Source organism: Scylla paramamosain, chromosome 26 (assembly GCF_035594125.1).
Source record: "Scylla paramamosain isolate STU-SP2022 chromosome 26, ASM3559412v1, whole genome shotgun sequence".
NCBI lineage: Eukaryota > Metazoa > Arthropoda > Malacostraca > Decapoda > Portunidae > Scylla > Scylla paramamosain.
This window is the reverse complement of record NC_087176.1, coordinates 19919924-19936440: the sequence shown is the minus strand read 5'-3', so window position 1 is coordinate 19936440 and position 16517 is coordinate 19919924. Positions and strand designations below refer to the sequence as shown.

General features: G+C 41.9%; 1 protein-coding gene across 18 annotated transcripts in view; it reads right to left on the bottom strand.

The window, feature by feature from the left end:
* LOC135113790 (uncharacterized) overlaps nucleotides 1-16517 on the bottom strand; it is a 45138-nt gene that overhangs the window by 3380 nt on the left and 25241 nt on the right. For 3 of the 18 annotated variants that reach the window (XR_010275016.1, XR_010275017.1, XR_010275015.1), the window contains exons 3-5: nucleotides 9132-9231; nucleotides 881-982; nucleotides 226-341 (exon numbers count right to left, since the gene is read on the bottom strand). Coding sequence is in view for 1 of the 18 variants with exons in the window: in XM_064029399.1 (XP_063885469.1) it covers nucleotides 881-982; nucleotides 9132-9231 (202 nt within the window). In the remaining 17 variants the exon portion in view is untranslated. The other 15 variants (XR_010275019.1, XR_010275020.1, XR_010275014.1 and 12 more) reach the window with 13 other exon arrangements.

Below are 16517 nucleotides of genomic sequence, written 5' to 3'. Positions count from 1 at the left end.
ATGAAAAATAGATAAAATGAATGACAGAGGGAAGATGAAAGAGCGAAGAACAACTAAAATGGATGATAAGCAGGTGGAAATACCTACAAACAAGCCTATCAACACCCAAACACCCCTGACACACACACACACACACACCCCAGCTCCTCCAGTGTGAAAGATATTCATGTATAAGCAAGCCATTTTAGCCCACAATCCAAACACTTCACCCCTGACCTGACGTACCAGCATGCACACTCACTGCTGTGTTGCCGGTTTTGCTGGACGTGTCATTCCTGATTGCTGTCTGTTCATTTTGGCCTAAAACCTTCATGCTTCATCCTTCACTTCCTGTTGTGAAACTGTTGCAAAGAAGGGAGAGTTTTTGTTGCAACATGAATTCCAAATCAGATTCAGTACTTTTATGAAATCTTTCAAGACGACAACCCTGATATTGAACTCCATCACCAGACACACACACACACACACACACACACCAGTTACAATACTTACTTCAGTGCACACTCTTCACTCCTTTAGAGATGAGCAAATGAGTGAACAGTGAATAAATCTGTTAATAAGCACACTGTGTTTTGGTGCAAAGAATCAGATACTGCCATATTTTCACTGCCGTTCACCACTCATGTCCAACGGAAGGTTTGTGGGCTGCCTTCACCATGGTCTTCCTGGCACTTACAAATCAGGGCCACAAACTGAGAAGAGCATTAGAGTACTTGGAAGGAAACCACTGGGAAGATCTTGAGATGGTGTGTGGAGGAAGGCATGACAACACTCAACAGTAAGGAAGAAATTGTCTACAGCTGCAAGTGGGAGATACTCATGGGCTGTCCAACCCCAGAAGGGAAATTATGGACAAATAATGATGTAATGAAAAGCACACCTGAATGGACTGCTGACCAGCTGATGTCTCATGAATGCTCCTCTTCCTCCTCTTGGTTTTACTCCCTGCGTGGTGGCACTGACGTCATGTCTCCCAGTCGGTCTGTGGAGTCTGAAAGAGAAACAGTGTAATAAGAGTAGTGAGGAAACTGACAATGCTTAAAAGTAGTAGTTTCATTGCACAATGCCCTGGGATGTTATAGTGTGCAGCATGAGTCCTCTAACACAGACAGAAAAGAAAGAATTGCACTCCACAATTCACTGGGACACACTCATATCTAAGAGCCATCTATCACACACACACACACACACACACACACACACACACACATACAAGGAGTCCCATTCCATACTTCACTGCACTACAGGACACACATCAAGGTGGTGCAGGTCTCCTCTTTTACATACACACACGAGGGAGACATGTTGGGGCCGAGGTTCGCATTCTTAAGTGCTTTGTCCTCTCATCAGAGGTACCTTCAGAGGTCAGAGAGACAATCAGCAAGGTTCTGAAGGGTGCTTGTCTCACTGATGGTGTAGCAGCCTCAACAAACTACCTCTTGAATCATGACAACACTTCAAACTCCCACTGACCTCCACTACAGCTTGCTAAAAGTAACCACCAAGAATGAAACACTCACAAATGAGGCCTTGCACAAACAAGGGGTTAACAACATTACAACAATCACTAGAATCACGAAAACACTCTTGAAAATCCTATCAATCTCCACTCCAGGCTGCTAAAGCAAGCCGAGACAATGGCACACTAAAACCTGAGAAGGCCAAACGTCACAAGTACTACTGTGGCTCCCCAGAGCACCTCCATGCGCTCCTTCATGGTGCAGGCGTGACAGGCAGAGACACAGCCCAGGTGGTGGCTGGATGGCACTACTCACAATCACCTGCCACCAGTGTTGTACAGCTATTTCATCAGGACAATTCATACATGACTATTGCAAACAAAATCTAAAAGCTTGATGCTTCATTGCTGATGTGATGTACATATACACTCATGAAACTGTTGGAAAGTAGGTACAGCAATTGTTGCAACAGGGGAATTTTAAACTGAATGAAATCTTTCAAGACAACAAAATATATTATTCAACTTCATCACAAGACACACATGCCACCTTTCCCCACACACCAGTAGCTGCATGGATGGACTGATGAGAAAGGTGTGTGTGTGTGTGTGTGTGTGTGTGTGTGTGTGTGTGTGTGTGTGTGTGTGTGTGTGTGTGTGTGTGTGTGTGCAGAAGTGATGCAGGAATTTATGGCTGAGTCAGACACCACCAGACACAGAGATGGGACACCACCACCATAGCCCCCCCCTCCTGTATATGACAACTAGGTAAACACACACACACACACACACACACACACACACACACACACACACACACACACACACACACACACACACACACACACACACCTTGACCTCTTTCATAGTGATCACCTTTCACCAACAGTCTGATGAACAAGGTTGCTGAAACTGTGTGCTGACAAACCGAAGTGTTGATTCCTGCAGTCGCTGCCACACATTGCAGAGCCCTGGTGAGGTGCGGCTCTTGCTCTTGAGTTAAGCAAGTCTCCCAGGTTTTCTTCTACTTGCTCTCTGTGACATCACCTGCAGGGGGACACACACATCAGTGTTCCTGTCACATTATGGGCATCACACTCAACTCACAAGTCAGGTCCACATTCACAAACCCTCAGCTTTCTTACTAAGACTATCTTCCAAGGCCACAGAGACAATCTGATGGGTTCCCAAGACTGTTTCTCCTGTTAATGAGTTAGAAATATTGTTAATCTCTCACTTGAACTATAAGCACACCTCTAGATACCTGTGTAACTTATCAAAAAGGGCCCACATTCAGAAATACTCTTCCTTCCTACCATGAATATTTTCCAAAGCCACACACATGATCAGCCATGTCCCTAAGGCTGCTTCTCCTGTTAGTAAGGTGGAAACATTGTTAATCTGTCACTTAGAAACTCTTACAACTTCAACTAGAGCCTCTGAAATGCAGCAGAGATGCAGCACATAAGTATGAATGAGTATGCTTCTCAGTTCAGAGATTAACACAGCACTTCACAGCACAGAAGGCACAGCACAAATCATTTACGTGCACATCCATGAAAAGAAAAGGATTAAAAGCAGACTGTGCAACTCCCAGCCAGTATAGTGTGTGGGGATGCCTGTGGAAGAATACACATGCTTCAGAATGGTTTGGGAAATAGCAATGAGGATGAACAAAAAGCAGCACAAGATGGATAGCTGGTCTCCTCACACCCTTGTCTCTGGTACACAGCAGTCCCTGACTCCCCCAATCCCACATGGGGCAGCCCAGACAAGGTGTGCACACACACACACACACACACACACACACACACACACACACACACACACACACACAAATTCATCTTGGCTGAAAGGAACTAGTGGTGTCCCATAGGGGTCAGTGTTGGGACCAATAATGTTTGTAATACATGTAAATAACAAACAAAGAAATAGTTATATGAACTTATTTGCAGATGATGCTAAGCTGATGAGAAGGGTAGAAAATGTAAATGACTGTATGGTACTGCAAGAAGATTCAAATAAGATGGAGTAAATATTGGCAAATGGAATTCCATTTAAGTAAATGTAAAGTAATAGAGTTTGGTAAGACAATACAATATACAATATTATTATGATATGGATGGTATGGTTAAAAAAAATCAAAAGAGGAAGTGGATTTAGGAGTAACAGTCACTGAAAATTTGACTTCGGACAGACACACTAATAAAATTACTGGAGAGATGATGAATTTGTTAAAAAGAGTAAGAATGGCATTCTCATATTTGGATGAAGGAATGATAAAAAAAAGGTGTTGATTTCCAAGATAAGACCAAGGCTGGAATATGAGGCAGTGGTGTGGTCTCCTCATACAAAGAGGAATATTATAAAATTAGGAAACACAACAAGTACTACAAAGAACATCCAAACTAAGATAAGAACATTGCAAGGATATATGCACTAACAACAACACAAATGAAGAATGGAAAAAAAATTGAAAAACAAAAGAGAAAAATGAATCAACAACAGAAGAATAAACTACATTTTTCTTGACACTTTTGGGAGACAGAGTGAAGAAATGGTACCTAAAGTAAAATGAATGAAAATAAAGTAGAGAAAAACAGCACAAACGAATAACAAACTGTGACGCGTGCCAACGTAGATACACAGAAAACTGAACATCAAAACTATTTAAAAGAGACAAACCCAAAGGCAGCATGTTTAGCAGCAACAGAGCTAAAAGAAGAAAACCAGACTAACAATAACTGCAATATTAGGGGAAGAGACAGGACTGCCAAAGGAGAAGGAGGTGTAATGATAATGACAAGAAATGAGATGAAGACAAAAATAATGAAATATGGGGAAGGAAAAGCAGAAATGGTAAGTGTTAACTTGATGGTAATAGCACTTCTGACTTCTGATCTTTCTAAAATTTCTGATTGGGGCAGAGCAAACTTGGTATTGTTCAATGCCTCAAAAACTCAATTCCTCCATCTATCAACTCAACACAACCTTCCAGACAACTATCCCCTCTTCTTCAATGACACTCAACTGTCCCCCTCTTCTACATTGAACATCCTCGGTCTGTCCTTTACTTATAATCTGAATTGGAAACTTCACATCTCATCTCTACCTAAAACAGCTTCTATGAAGTTAGGTGTTCTGAGATGTCTCCACCAGTTTTTCTCACCCACCCAGCTGCTAACTCTGTACAAGGGTCTTATCCGTCCATGTATGGAGTATGCTTCACATGTCTGGGGGAGTTCCACTCATACTGCTCTTCTAGACAGGGTGGAATCAAAAGCTTTTCATCTCATCAACTCCTCTCCTCTAACTGACTGTCTTCAGCCTCTCTCTCACCGCTGCAATATTGCATATCTAGCTGCCTTCTACCGCTATTTTCATGCTAATTGATCTTCTGATCTTGCTAACTGCATGCCTCCCCCCCTTCTGCAGCCTCGCTGCACAAGACTTTCTTCTTTCTCTCACCCCTGTTCTGTCCACCTCTCTAACGCAAGAGTCCCACCTCTCTAACGCAAGAGTTAACCAGTATTCTCAATCATTCTTCCCTTTCTCTGGTAAACTCTGGAACTCCTTGCCTGCTTCTGTATTTCCACCTTCCTATGACTTGAATTCCTGCAAGAGGGAGGTTTCAAGACACTTATTGATCAATTTTTGACCACTGCTTTGACTGTTTTATGGGACTGGCATTTCAGTGGGCATTTTTTTTTATTAGATTTCTGTTGCCCTTGGCCAGTGTCCTTCCTACGTAAAAAAAAAAAAAAACCCATATACAACCCAAAACAAACTCTTGGAGCAAGGAAGACCGTGAGAAAGTAACAGAAGATACCATTCAGTACTTAAGTAAATTAATCAAAAACAGTAAATGAGAATTATTGGTTGGTGACTTCAACTGCTAAGAAATGAACCAGGAAACGTTCGAAGCAGGAGGAAACGAGACTGCACGTGGAGAAAAACTTCTGAAGGTGACTATGGAAAACACAGTGATGCAATGGGTGACTGAAAATACAAGATAGAGGGGAGACGACAAACCAACAAGACTTGGCCAAACATTAATGAAAGGAATCCACCCAACTAAAGAATCAAGACATGCGTGTCCCTCGGAAAAAAGTGACCATGCACCAATGGAAAGAGAGGCCAACGGTGACGTCAGCGAAGAGGATGAAGCACACAAAGAAAACAGGAGAAAATATGGCACAGTGAATACAGAGCATCTTAAGAGACTGTTTGAGCCAATGGACTGGAGAAAGCTGAAGAGAGTAAATGAGGTGCAAGATGAGCATGGCATTTTTATGGAACTAGATGAGGCAGCAGTGAATACATGTGTCCCAGTGTACAAACCTAAAGAAAGAGGAAGACAAGCGTGGTTCAATGCAAGAAGTGGAACAGCAAAGAAAACAAGAGGCCAAGCATGTATAACAATGAAAAGAAATGGAAATCAAACAAATAAAGAGGACTTTAAGATAGCAAGAAATAAATATGTGAAAATAAGGCGAGAGGAAGAGAAAGGATAAGAAAAGGATTTAATTGTGAAGTGCAAGGAAGAACCAAAACTGTTCTACAGATTCATAAATAGAAAAAAAATAAACTAAAAGAAAAAAAATAGAAAGGTTGAAGGATGGACATGAAACATATGAAGAACCAAAAGACACAACTGATTGAATTGCTAACTGAATTGCTAAACAAAAAGTACCAGCAAGTTTTGACAGAAGAATCAGAATTTAAAGAACCACAAGACAAGAAGACAGAAAAGCAAATGTGGGAAACTACAGCAATGAAAGAAGTAGTTTATAGAATGATGGAGGAACTGGAAAAGAGAAAAGCAACAGGACCAGATGGAGTGAACCAGCACATGACATAATGAAGTGCTCACCATCAACGGGAAGAGTGCCCAAGGAATGCAAGAAAATGTGCATTGTGCCAGTTTATAAAAGTGGAAAGAAAGAAGAGCCACTAGACTGTAGACCAGTATCACTTACCAGCACAGTATGGAAGGTCTGTGAAAAACTGAGAGAAGCAGTGGACAGAAGTTGTAGAAAAACACAATATATATAACAGAAAAACAGTACAGCTTTAGACAAAAAGCAATCATATGTAACCAACCTGATGAACTTCTATTCAAGAGTGACTGACATAACACAGGAGAGGGATGGATGAGCAAACTGTGTGTATTTACATCTGAAAAAGTTTTTGGCAAAGTTCCCCAAAAGTTTTTTTTATTTTTTTTATTTTTATGTAGGAGGGACACTGGCCAAGGGCAACAAAAAAAATCCAATAAAAAAAATGCCCACTGAGATGCCCGTCCCATAAAAGGGTCCAAAGCAGTAGTCAAAAATTGAAAGATAAGCATTTTGAAACCTCCCTCTTGAAGGAATTCAATTCATAGGAAGGTGGAAATACAGAAGCAGGCAGGGAGTTCCAGAGTTTACCAAAGGAATGAATGATTGAGAATGCTGGTTAACTCTTGCATTAGAGAGGTGGACAGAATATGGGGTGAGAGAAAGAAGAAAGTCTTGTGCAGCAAGGCCGCAGGAGGAGGGGAGGCATGCAGTTAACAGGATCAGAAGAGCAGTTAGCATGAAAATAGCGGTAGAAGACAGCTAGAGATGCAACATTGTGGCGATGAGAGAGAGGCTGAAGACAGTCAGTTAGAGGAGAGCTGACGACAAAAAGCTTCTGATTCCACCATGTCTAAAAGAGCAGTATGAATGGAAGCCACCAAGACATGTGAAGCATACTCCATATATGGACAGATAAGGCCCTTGTACAGATTTGGCAGCTGGGGGGGGGGGTGAGAAAAACTGGAGGAGACATCTCAGAATGCCTAACTTCATAGAAGCTATTTTAGCTAGAGATGAGATGTGAAGTTTCTAGTTTAGATTAATAAGAAAAAGAGAGACCAAGGGTGTTCAATGTAGAAGTGGGGGACAGCTGAGTCATTGAAGAAGAGGGGATAGTTGTCTGGAAGGTTGTGTTGAGTTGATAGATGAATGAATTGAGTTTTTGAGGCATTGAACAATACCAAGTTTGCTCTGCCCCAATCAGAAATTTTAGAAAGATCAAAAGTCAGGCATTCTGTGGTTTCCCTGCATAAACTGTTTGCTTCCTGAAGGGTTTGACATCTACGAAAAGACGTGCAAAAGTGCAGGGTGGTATCATCAGCATAGGAGTGGATAGGACAAGAAGTTTGGTTTAGAAGGTCATTGATGAATAATAAGAGAGTGGGTAACAGGACAGAACCCTGAGGAACACCACTGTTAATAGATTTAGGAGAAGAACAGTGACCGTCTACCACAGCAGCAATAGAAGGGTGAGAAAGGAAACTTGAGATGAAGTTACAGAGAGAGGGATAGAAGCCATAGGAGGGTAGTTTGGAAATCAAAGCTTTGTGTCAGACTCTATCAAAAGCTTTTGATATGTCCAAGGCAACAGCAAAAGTTTCACCAAAATCTCTAAAAGAGGATGACCAAGACTCAGTAAGGAAAGCCAGATCACCAGTAGAGTGGCCTTGACAGAATCCATACATAATGGTGATCAGATAGAAGGTTGTAAAGTGATAGATGTTTAAGAATCTTTCTGTTGAGGATAGAATCAAAAACTTTAGATAGGCAGGAAATTAAATCAACAAGACATAGTTTGAGGGATTAGAACAGTCACACTTTTTAGGAACAGGCTGAATGTAGGCAAACTTCCAGCAAGAAGGAAAGGTAGATGTTAACAGACAGAGTTGAGTTTGACTAGGCAAGGTGCAAGCACGGAGGCACAGTTTTTGAGAACAATAGGAGGGACCCCATCAGGTCCATAAGCCTTCTGAGGGTTTAACATCATTGCGAAGAATTTAAATAGGTAGTAGTAGTAGTAGTAGTAGTAGTAGTAGTAGTAGTAGTAGTAGTAGTAGTAGTAGTAGTAGTAGTAGGAGGGTGGAGGAGAGAGAGGAACAAGCCTTGAATCGTCCAAGGTAGACTTTTTAGCAAAGGTCTGAGCAAGGAGTTTGGCTTTAGAGACTGATGTGATAGCAGTGGTGCCATCTAGTTGAAATAAAGGAGAGAAAAAAGAAGCAAAGTTACTGGAGATGTTTTTTGGCTAGTTGCCAGAAGTCATGAGGGTAGTTAATCTTGAAAGATTGACACTTTCTGTTAATGAAGGAGTTTTTGGCTAGCTGGAGAACAGATGTGGCATGACTTCGGGAAGAAATATAAAGCATATGAGATTTTGGGGATGAAAGGTTCAAATACCTTGTGTAAGCCACCTTTCTATCATGTATAGCACAAGAACAGGTCGTGTTGAACCAAGGTTTGGAAGGTTTAGGTCGAGAATAAAAGAGAGAGATATATGCCTCCATGCCAGACACTATCACCTCTGTTATACACTCAGCACACAGTCAGATTAAAAAACTGAGCATCGCATCTTCAGAGCATGTGTGTGATGACAACTTGCCAGTTTTTGATACCTCCCATTGCAGCAAGTCAAGCATCAGAGCTTTGGTCTGTGGGCTTTACAATTCATCATTTCTTTCTTTCTTTTTCTTTTTCTTTTTTTTTTTGCAGTGCAAACTTTTCCACCACTTTGTGGAATTTTCCCTCTGTTACATGACATGACAGTTAAAAACTTTCAGATTTTGGAATTTTTGGGCAGAGAATTCTCAATTGTGCCAACAAAATACAGTATTCACCTGAACCACCTGTCAGTCACAAGGCTCCCAGTGAGGTGTGATTGTTCCTGAGTCATGGAAGTCTCCCAAGGTTTCTTCCACTTGCTCTCCGTGTTACCACCTGCAGGGAAAACGCACACATCAATACTCCTGCTGCTTGATACATGTTTGACTCACAACTTAGTCTAGAATTTAACCATTCACTACAACATTACACAGCATGGAATGCACAGCTGAAAACATTTATATGCACATTCAAGAAAGGAAACAACTAAAGAAGCAGATTGTGCAATTTCTAGCCAGTATAGTGCATAGACATGGCTGTGAAAGAAAAGAAATGCTTCATGATGGTCTGGGAGTCAGGAAAGATGTGATAAGTACTAGTAGTTAAAAGAGTTCATCACCAGGTAGGACAAGATGGATAACTAATTTTTTCACACCCTCGTCTCAGGTAAAAGTCACTCACAAAAATGATGGGCCCAGGGCAGGTCTTTTTCCACTCAACTTTCCACATCTTCTAATCTTTGGTGGATTAACTTAACAAGTAAAAGTTTCCATACGAAGGGCGGCAGTTCACTCAAAGGAAGGGGATCAAGTAAATCCATTCACACGTTTTGGCTGTGGGCCTTCCCTCCCCTTCGTCTCTCTCTCTCTCTCTCTCTCTCTCTCTCTCTCTCTCTCTTTAATAGGCTGTTTGGATAACTATTTCACTCTAGAGAGAGAGAGAGAGAGAGAGAGAGAGAGAGAGTTTGGCCAGTGCTGGGAGGGGTCGGTGACTTGACACGTATTCCCACACCTGGACACCAGCAACCACCACCACCACTCAGCAGCCTGCAAAGATCCTCAGTGCATGTGAAGTCACTCGGTGTTATCAACAGAGAAGATGGTGACCAGCATGAGGCCACATATTTTTGAGGGCTTCATGGATAGGGTATATCTGTAGGTATATCTGATATTGCTTGTATGTGAGAGAAGAATTTGTGTCTGTGCTGCCACCTGGTGACAACCACTCGTTCTAAAAGCTCCCCAATATTTAGAGGGGAGTGAGGACGGAAGAGTGGTGAAAGTAGGGGGTTTGGGAGGAGGGGTGGAAGTAAGCCACCTCTATTTAACCCGCCATTATTACCTAACAACCCCAACAGATACTGCTTCATTTCCACCAGTTTTCAGACCTCACCTGCAGCGGCCGCGTCACGGTACCTACCTACCTACACCACGTGTTGCTTTCCTGCCACACCGACGCCGCCCCGTGACACTGACGCCAATATTCACAACACAACGAATACTTGCCGCTGCGTGACAGTCTTCGAGCAGAGAGGGAGGGAGGGAGGGAGAGGCATCAACTCCCCCTCCAACGCGCTAGTGATGGGGTGAGAGGTAGTAAGATGGCTCTTGGTAGTTCGCTCGTCTTAAAACACGCAATGAATCAATCGTTATTATTATTTAAATGTTAGTGTCTTTTAGTGCAACATGAAGTCGCTATTTAATATCAACCGATACAATTCGAAAATGAAGCTCGTGAAATGTGGACACTGAGGGAGTAAAAACACGTCATTATGCCGAGGTTGTCGACTGGCGGGGCGGTGCCTCTGTCTGGGGAACTCTTGGAAATGTCGACAACGCAGTGCAACAGTTTAAGGTTATTATTCATTTGATGGCTAATTAGGTACAACTTCCGACATCTCACAATGATTTCCTGGAACACAATCGGGAATATTGCCACAGGTATGAACACTAATTGCAGAAAATAATTGCTAGCCTTGGACGAGTGTAGCATAGTAAAGTATAAACACAAGTGGATATTCAAGTACCATGATAAGTAAACATGGCGGTCATCATAACACTAGCAGCAGGCAGCTCCCTACTGTTTTTTGGTGGTAAGAGGCGGTATTTAGACTTATTTTGGCTCCCTACCCAAAAACCCCGCTTTCCCACCAGGTCCCCAACATTGTAGGGGTTACAAGCCGAAAAAAAAAAAAAAAATAGGAAATGAGAGCCGCGCTGCTAATCTAGTAATTTACCCGATGACAAACTGCAGTGAAGTGAGCTAGTTCTTGATACTAAGTTAAATATACGACCACTGCAGAAAAAAAAAAAAATCAAACCCTCCTTTTCAGAAACAAAACTTGCAAAATTACATCAGAACAACCCAACGACAGGGAAGGCCGCCCTACAATGCCTGTATATACCACCATACTGTGCCCCCTCCTGCGTTAGGAACACGAGCACACATACAACACATTACCATACCAATAAGCAGTAATACCCTCCCCCACAAACACTAGTTACTGTACATGGCACAGTAGCTTGACACGATAGCTGCCTTCTCTCTCTCTCTCATTGTAGATACCGTAAGTTATGTAATTAAATCAATCTGATTAGTACATAAATGTCTGTTGCTCTTTGAGATTCACTTGCAATATTGAATTACAAAGTCAACATACGTGCTACAGCTGGAAGTGAACTTTGATATGATTTACCAATAAGTTCGCGTGGGTGACGCTGGGTGACCACACGAAGGCGACGAGGCAACACGGAAATTTATAACGCTCTCATCTTCACTGAGTCTCTGTCCTTCGAGATATGCGCACAAGTATGGAGTGGGAAGTCTGCCGGTAGTGCGTTACCAACAAAACTAGGAATCTTAAAGTCCACTGCCGACTAGAACATTACCAGGCAAAACAACCGCTATATCAGCAAGTTCTGTGTATACCGACAATGATATTCCAGCCTCTCCTTTCTCAATATTGTCTAGAAACTCAGCGCTCTGATATCAGTAAACCTCTGCAGATATTGGCAGCCCTGCGGGACCCCACAACACAGCGCCTCGCCACTCGCTGGTTGGCTAAAAACCTTGGCCGCTCACATCTCGCGCCTCGCTGCCTGACGCAAGCCGCGCCGCTCGCCCGCTCGACACCACAGGAAGAAATGCATGGAATCTGTAAGAGGTGTCAGGAAGGGATTTGTGAACCCTTTGGTGGCAATGCACATTGTTCCTGTGTGTTCCTCTCCCCCAGCAGTGATAATAATGAAGCAATTATATAGTGATAATGAAGCATTATAAGCCTTTACCTCCCAAATGCCGCCGTGCAGGAAGCTGGTGAAAAGCGGCTTGCCAGCCATCGCCGCCTTCACCATAACAAACTTATTCCGCGGTGTGTTTGCGCCACCGAGAGGAACTTAAAGTCCCTCCTGCGCGCCTACAAATGGTATTCGATTTTCACGTGTTTGGAATGGAGTCTGCGAGGGATATTGATACGAGGGGGCACTTGAGAAGGAAATGATAAATAATGGTGTTGAAATGTTTACATTAAAATACATTACGAGGCAGAAAAAGTAGATATTGAGTACACACACACACACACACACACACACACACACACACACGTACAGACTGAACAATAAAAAAAAACAATAATAATAATCACGTGGAAATAAACAAATTAAGGAAACTACACAACCGGCAGAAAGAGACACGAGTAAAGGAGAGAAAAAGAAGAAAAAGAAAAAAAAAGAGAAAAAGACTAAAAAGAGTGACCTCCAATTACACGCTGTCAGGACCAACCACCAACCACCACAAGGGTCTCAAGGAGGAGAATGCACATGAGAGAGAGAGAGAGAGAGAGAGAGAGAGAGAGAGAGAGAGAGAGAGAGAGAGAGAGAGAGAGAGAGACACGGAAGCTATGTGGAAAAGGAAACAAATTTTGAAAATACACAAGCATACTGGATAAACACACACACACACACACACAAGGAATAATACAATACATTTCATCATCTCAATGCACTTTCTCTCTCTCTCTCTCTCTCTCTCTCTCTCTCTCTCTCTCTCTCTCTCTCTCTCTCTCTCTCTCTCTCTCTTCTGGAATCTTTTATTCTCAGACGAGGCATCGAAAGAAGACTAAGTCATGGAAGAGAGACATGATGAAAGTGCACCAGAAAAGAATTAACGAATGCTGGGGAACACACACACACACACACACACGGATAATGATACTGAAAGAGATGAAAAGTATGATGCAAGGAAGATGATATTAAAGGAGACACGACTGTGCAGGGAAGAAATAAAATGCTACAAAAAAGAAAATAATGGGTGTTGGGAAAAAAAAGGAACAAAGAAAAATAATGCCAAAACGAGAGAAGGCGAGGACAAGGAGGAAGAGGAGGAAGATAATTTCTGGGAAAGGGTAGAGGTGGTGTGAAAGATTTTTTTTTTCTTTCGCCAGAGAGAAAGGAAGGAGGCTGGATGAGGCTGCGTACGTGTTAAAGAAGAGGAGGATATTAAAGAAGGAAAATAATAACAGAGCTAAAACATATAGAGAGAAGAAGAGGAAGCGGAAGAGAAGAAAAGAAAGAGAGAAATGAGGAACGATTATGGAGGGCACTTACAAAATGACGTGAAATTTGTTATTGCTGCACTAAAGCACACACACACACACACACACACACACACACACACACACACACAGAAAATTTAACTACAACGCAACACACACAGAAAATTTAACTACAACGCAACACACACGCAAATCAATGGTATACAAATAAAAAATAAACATACCCACGTGCTTCATTTATACTGCAAACGAAATAGTATTACCCAGAGAGACAATTGTCAGGTATACATAGAAAATGACGCTGGATTAGTCAAAACTCCATACATTTTAGACGCATGCCTGCAAGACACCTGACAGGATATGACAGGGTTGTGTTTTCACCTGTGTGTGTAGACCAACAGGTATGGATAGTTGTGGGAGGTTGACAGGTGTATCGAGAGAGAGAGAGAGAGAGAGAGAGAGAGAGAGAGAGAGAGAGGGGGGCGGTGGGAGGAGGGGCTTATAAAAGTATCGGTGTCCATGTAGTCAATTTCTATGCTTTAACATTTGTGTGTGTCTGGGTCCAAGGTGTCATGTTTTGGTTCCGCACCATGTTCACTTTTATGTTTCGGAGTTTAATTCTATTTCTATTTGAACAGTGCGAGAATTGTTGAGAGATAAAAGTACAATTGAGATATATATCAATGGAGTTATGCAGGGATGACAGTGCTAGTAATAGTGAATATTATGATATTAATTACACTGGTAGTGATACTACTACTATTATTAACACTATTATTACTACTTCTGCTACAACTACTACTACTACTACTACTACTACTACTACTACTGCTGCTGCTGGTGTTTCTGCAACAAATAACAACGACAACAGCAACAACAACAACAACAACAACAACAAATGCAAGTGATCTCACTATTGCTGCTGCTGCGCTGCTGATACTACTACTACTACTACTACTACTACTACTACTACTACCACTACGTATTATATAACAACAACAACAAAAACAACAACAATAATTATTCCCTCTCTCTCTCTCTCTCTCTCTCTCTCTCTCTCTCTCTCTCTCTCTCATTTTCAGTTGCGCGTTTTTCCTTTTTTTTTTTTTTTACCTAGTTTTCCCTGTACATCGAGGTCAATTTATTTCCTCCTTTATCTGCACTGTTTCTTTCCCTTCCATTCAACAATTTTGAAATCTCTCTCTCTCTCTCTCTCTCTCTCTCTCTCTCTCTCTCTCTCTCTCTCTCTCTCTCTCTCTCTCTCTCTCTCTCTCTCTCATAGACTATAAGTATCGTGAGATTAAATTAGCAGCAACCATTTTTTAAATATCATTTACTTACTTATTCATCTTATTTTATTTTATTTAATTAATTAATTAATTATTTATTTATTTTTTGTTATTTGCGACATTAAACGGTATTTTCTATTTTCGGATTTAAAGTGTGTGCGTGTGTGTGTGTGTGTGTGTGTGATTCACTTACGGTCGTCTGGTGGTCATCCACACAGCCATTCCCCTACGGAAAGAGCTCAGGCCTCATAGTGACCGATCTTTGGGTAGGACTGAGACCACTGACACACCACACACCACACAGCGGGACAGCGAGGTCACAACCCCTCGGGTTACATTTCGTACCTACTTGCTGCTAGGTGAACAAGAGCTACACATTAAGAGGCTCGCCCATTTGGCTCGCCGAGCCCGGGATTCGAACCCGGGCCTTCTTGGCTGTGAGCCGAGTGTACTAACCACTACACTATGCGGTGTGTGTGTGTGTGTGTGTCAGTGAAAAAACACGCACAAGACATACGAGTATATCAGAATGTAAATAAGAGAAATTTTAGTAGGCTGTATGTCACCCTTACATCAATTTCCCTACACACACACACACACACATACACACACACACACACACACACACACACACACACACACACACACACACACAACGCGTGCATGCGAGGCCCTGGTAGGATAAATCTGACTATTGGAAATTGTTCCGGGGTGGTTTTGAATTATCAATTACCACTGGACACTGTTCATTAGTATCTTACCTTTATATAATAGGTAAAGTCACTCTTGGTGAGTTTCTGTGGTTTTCAGGTGAATGTCAAAGGTGAACGTATAAAAATAGGTATATTTAGATATATGTACAGAGTTCTGGAGAAGGGTGTGGCGCGTACGGGACAACGGATGTCCTCTGCGTGGTACAGCGTTACACCCTGGCAAGAGACTGCCGGAGCCGGCACAAGGGACGCTTAGCGCCTTCAAAAAGTGCTGACATTAGAAATAGGGGCGGGTTGACCGCACTCACAGTACATGAATATATTCATAATTATTACTCTCTAATTACATAAATAAGGCAAGGGAAAAGCTACTTATAGCTAAGAGTAATACATGCCAAAATACATTAGGGAGAGATTAACTATAGAGAATACTTAGATACTGTAATGTAGGTGCTATCGATTACTTATCGATGGCAATAAAAGGAGTATGGAAAGTTCCATGGTGTGTGTGTGACGTAGGGTGGCGTGATCATATCCGCCCCACCCTTATGCGCCAACACCCACTATTTGCACTTATGCATATATGTATACATACACTTATATTGCTAATCAAGCAAGGCATTATAAATACAATACACATTATTATTAATTATGTGACACCGTTACATCGCTCGGTCACCTACTTGACGCGTCCTCGCGAATACAGTGTACCTAACCATGTTATGTGTATGAAACTCCTTCATTAAGACGTTTACGTCTACTATCAAGATATATATACAAATTTAAGGCTTTCCTAACACACACATATAAGAATATTAACAAAAACATTAAAATAAGGCAAGGTGTCAGGATACTTGGATAGAGAATCCCAGGTTTCAGATATACTGGTAAGGATGTCTCTAGAGCCTCTGAAAACTCTTCTGTGTTTGAGAAGGAAAGAGTGGATAAGGAGTTTGTTATAAAAGAAATCCTTGACTTTGTCAAATTCTCCAGGGAAGTAACAGGGAAAACTCTATATGAAAGGTCTGTTGTAAAAGCTAAATTAATCCTAGAAGGGTAAGTGGTTAG